A 4,296-nucleotide genomic window follows, 5' to 3' on the forward strand; every position below is an offset into this window, starting at 1 on the left:
TAAGTAAAAAAAATAGAATAAAAATAGATAAATAAAAAAATAAATACCTACCTAAGTAAAAAAGAAAAAATAAAATAAATAAAAAATAAAATTGCCCACCACTAGAAAATATCGTACTTTAGTCTGCAGGCAATTCTGGGACACTCTGGAACACTTTAAAATTAATATAGAGGGCACTGTAGTACAATCGGCCCCTGGGTGCAAGTTCTCCTACTCTGGGAAGCTAAATGGTGCAACTATTCCCCAATGGTGCAACGACTCCGTCATGGTGCAACGACGCTTACTCCATATGCGCTCAAGTTGCAATAACTCTTACTTGAGGAAACTATATATATATATATATATGCCTTTTTTCGAAATAAGCTTGTAATCATGAAAAAGGAATGTGAGCGCTCAAAGTGCTCGCCAGAGGGGCTGTGGGCCTCGGCAAAGCTGCAGTTGGTGGATCTTTGTGGTTTTGGGTCTTTGAGTCGACGCGGCGGCGCGGCGGTTCGCGCTGAATTTTGACGCAAAAGATAGGGCTTACGGAATTATATATTAAAGAAGAAGATTAAGAAGATGTGATGATGATGATGATTCCATTCATCTCTCTCTCTCTCTGCTTCAAGTGCTTTGACGAAATCCATCTCTTGTGTGTTTTCAGGTATCACTGGCCACGTGCGCATAGATGATAATGGGGACCGAGACGCGGACTACTCCGTGCTCGATCTGGATCCAATTACGGGGCAATTTGAGGTGGTGGCGCACCACTATGGCGAGACGAAAAAATACAACCCCGTTCCTGGCAAGCGCATCCACTGGCCTGGAGGTAAAGACGGCCCCCCAGCGGATGTCCCTCCTTGTGGTTTTATGGGCAACGACCCCGATTGTAACTCTGGAGGTGAGATCTAGAACCTTAACATAATGGTGATGAATGAAAACTAGGCACACTTTGACTCTTGTCAGTTTGTGACGTAATCTTGGGGCAAAATTAAAAAATGGATTACGAATTCCTGTTAATGATAATGTACTTAATCCTTGCCGATCAACACCCCTAGATTCCCCCTCTATGATAATGTACTAAATCCTTGCCGATCAACACCCCTAGATTCCCCCACTCCTCCTTCCTTGTTTCTTTCGGCCAACAATTTCCTGGTATGTTTATTTTTCTCATAGGGTAAAGTCAACTAGAATGATTTCATAATGTAAACTGAGCGATTCTACTATATGATATCAGTATATTATCATTGTGATATCAGCATGGTATCAGGATAAAATCAGGTAATCAGCTTGATATCAGTATGATATTAATGAATGAGCATGATAATAGTTTAGCAGTGAATTAGCGTGAAATCAGTTTGATATTAGCAAATCAGCATGATATCACCATCATACCAGTACGGTTAAATGCTAATATCTTTATGATATATGCTGGTAGGTACTATACTAATGTCATGCCGGTTATCCCAACTAATATGTTACCATACTGATATCATGGTGGGCCAGCATATTACAATGCTGATTTAATAGGCTAATCTACTTAACCAGGGTTGCTATTTAGTAGCAAAAAAAAAAAAAAAAAAAAAAAAAAAAGATTTCTACGCTTTATTACAAAAGATAGACAAACTTTTTAATGCCGCCAAGGGAAACAGCCAACTTTAAGTTTAACGATCTTCCAAAACATGGTACGGTCGATCTCATCCAGTAGCCATTAGGGTCATTCATGTTGAATAAAGTAGATTATTCAAGTGAAACAATGAACGAATCAGCTCGTCCGAGGATTTACCAGGTGTTTCAGGACACCCGTCCACTATCTTCTTCTCGAAAACGGCCGAAAATTGAGCTTCGAGACGAAATTGTCTAATGAAAATCAACCCCAAAGAATTCGATGAAATTATTTTCAGCCCTCCAAAACCCCATTTTTGGGGTTTTTTAGAGAAGTGCCCCCCGTTTCCCGTGTATTTCAAATAGGAGGGATGTTTCTTGACTTTGCAATTAAATTCTATGGCCAAAGATAAGAACTTTTTGTACTGTGCACTTCTTTCCTAAACCCCCACTTTTTGGAGTTACGCGGCATTTCGCGGCTCTTTTGAGACAAACAATTAAAGACTGTAGGCGTTAAAATTATACAATTTTCAAAATCTAAAAGTCTCTTCAGGGAAGAGGTCAATACCTTTTAATTGATGTGTCATATGACCCCTGCTGATCCAAAATTAGGGGGACCACGACCCCCCGAAAATTTTGGGGCCTTGGAGAGCCTTAAGTCGGAAATTTCAAATATCAAGGGCATGTTTTCACTTCAGATTTGGATTCAACGCGAAAATAAGCGGAAAACACGTGTTGCCGCATGGTCCATTTGCCCTAAATTGGTTTTCCACCAAAAATACAGGGCCCATATTGGGGAAATGGAGTTCTAAAGTAATTTGGGACATCAGGCCGTGCAGCCAGGTGGGTCGTGTCCCCTCTAATTTTGGATCAGCAGGGATCATATGACACATCAATTAAAAGGTATTGACCTCTTTCCTGAAGAGACTTTTAGATTTTGAAAATTGTATAATTTTAACGCCTACAGTCTTTAATTGTTCGTCTCAAAAGAGCCGCGAAATGCCGCATAACTCCAAAAAGTGGGGGTTTAGGAAAGAAGGGCACAATACAAAAAGTTCTTATCTTTGGCCGTAGAATTTAATTGCAAAGTCAAAAAATATCCCTCCTATTTGAAATACGCGGGAAACGGGGGGCACTTCTCTAAAAAACCCCAAAAATGGGGTTTTGGAGGGCTGAATATAATTTCATCGAATTCTTTGGGGTTGATTTTCATTAGACAATTTCGTCTCGAAGCTCAATTTTTGGCCGTTTCCGAGAAGAAGATAGTGGACGGGTGTCCTGAAACACCCAGTATCTACGAGCACCAGTTGAGATGAGGAAAAGGGCCTTTTATTTGCGATGGGTTTTACTGATCTTTATAAATGATTTGTTCCAGAAATGCTTTCAATTGTAATTTATGGAGTCGTTGCATTTTTCTCCTTAGTCCTGACCGTTCTGGTGTTAGCATGCTACGCGAGCAGGTAAATAGACTCCTCTTACTGTTACTTGTCGTGGTACGTCTTCATCGCGATGGGAACTGTGCAATTCCTATAACATTGGCTAATATATTGGCATGGGCGGAACTAGGAATTTAATGTGGGGGGAGGGGGCGCAGGGGATGTAGAACTTTGGCTAAGGGAGATCCGGGGGGACTCTTCCTCTTCGAATTAAAACTCTTAAAAAGTCATCTAGTCGGACCTCTGATTGCCGCGAAACTGTATCAGGATTTGCCACTATTTGCCTCATTTTTGGTAAGTAGCCAAACCCTACTAAAATGGCGGGCGAAAAAAGAAACAGAAGTACTTTAGCGATACGGTCGGGAGCAGAAATGTCAAAGACAAGCTTATTTACAATTTTTTAACAATGATCGAGAGATGAATCTTCAGATATTCATATTAAAACTTCAAACGTGAAGTACTTTCGTCCTAAGTGTAAGAGAATATTTGAATCATTTTATAACTAATTAAAAAAAAAAAAAAACGAAAATAAAACACCCACTAATGGCACTTGGCCATTGTGTCTGGGGGAGCCTCTTTGTTTGATTTTATTTTGTTTCATTATTCCCCCTTTTTTGTCTCTTTTTCCGTTCTTTTTATTATTTTTTACCCACTTCCCCCTCACTTATTACTCATGGAAAAGATGAAACTGCTGATTTTGTAGTCAGAACATAACAAGTGTCCGACAAGTTTCAAAGTAGACTTCACTAAAAAAAAAAAAAAAAAAAAAAAAAAAAAAAAAAAAAAAAAAAAAACCACCGTCATGGTTAAATTAGATTTCCACTACTACAAAACGGACGCTAGAAACAAGTCGGACACGAGATTTAACAATTGAATTGTTAAATCAGCAATTCAACTTTTTCCTTACTTCCCTACTGTTCATTTTCTAGAAATTGTTTATTAAATATATGCGCTTTCAAATGGTGGGCTATTTTTGCGAAAGGCGCCGCATCAATAATCAGTTATTTCACTTTCTTCGTCAACTTATGACACTCTTTTATTGCAGAGTTGAGGGTATTCTTATATATTAAGTCTAGTTTACATTTTTCTCGTTTTAGTAACAATTTAAATTTTCCCCTTGTGGGGTTCTTTGGAGTTTCAACTATTAGGCAATTTAAATTATTGGAAAAGTATATTAAAGTTTCCAGTTTCCATGTATTCTCCACTTTTAGAATATTTAATTCTTTCAATAAAAGGGCAGTTGAGTAAAGTCTAGGTTTCCTCAACAGGTTTTTAA

General features: G+C 38.6%; 1 protein-coding gene across 1 annotated transcript; it reads left to right on the forward strand.

Annotated features, from left to right (window-relative positions):
* Positions 1 to 341: 341 nt before the first annotated feature.
* LOC140225979 (uncharacterized) lies at positions 342 to 3,038 on the forward strand (the record flags this gene model as incomplete). The annotated part of the gene is given in 2 exon segments (XM_072306031.1): positions 342 to 880; positions 2,960 to 3,038. Coding segments are annotated over 2 exon segments (110 nt in total), but the record flags the coding sequence as incomplete, so codon positions are not given.
* Between the last annotated feature and the right edge of the window lie 1,258 nt (positions 3,039 to 4,296).

This window comes from Bemisia tabaci, unplaced genomic scaffold, assembly GCF_918797505.1.
Source record: "Bemisia tabaci unplaced genomic scaffold, PGI_BMITA_v3".
Lineage (NCBI taxonomy): Eukaryota > Metazoa > Arthropoda > Insecta > Hemiptera > Aleyrodidae > Bemisia > Bemisia tabaci.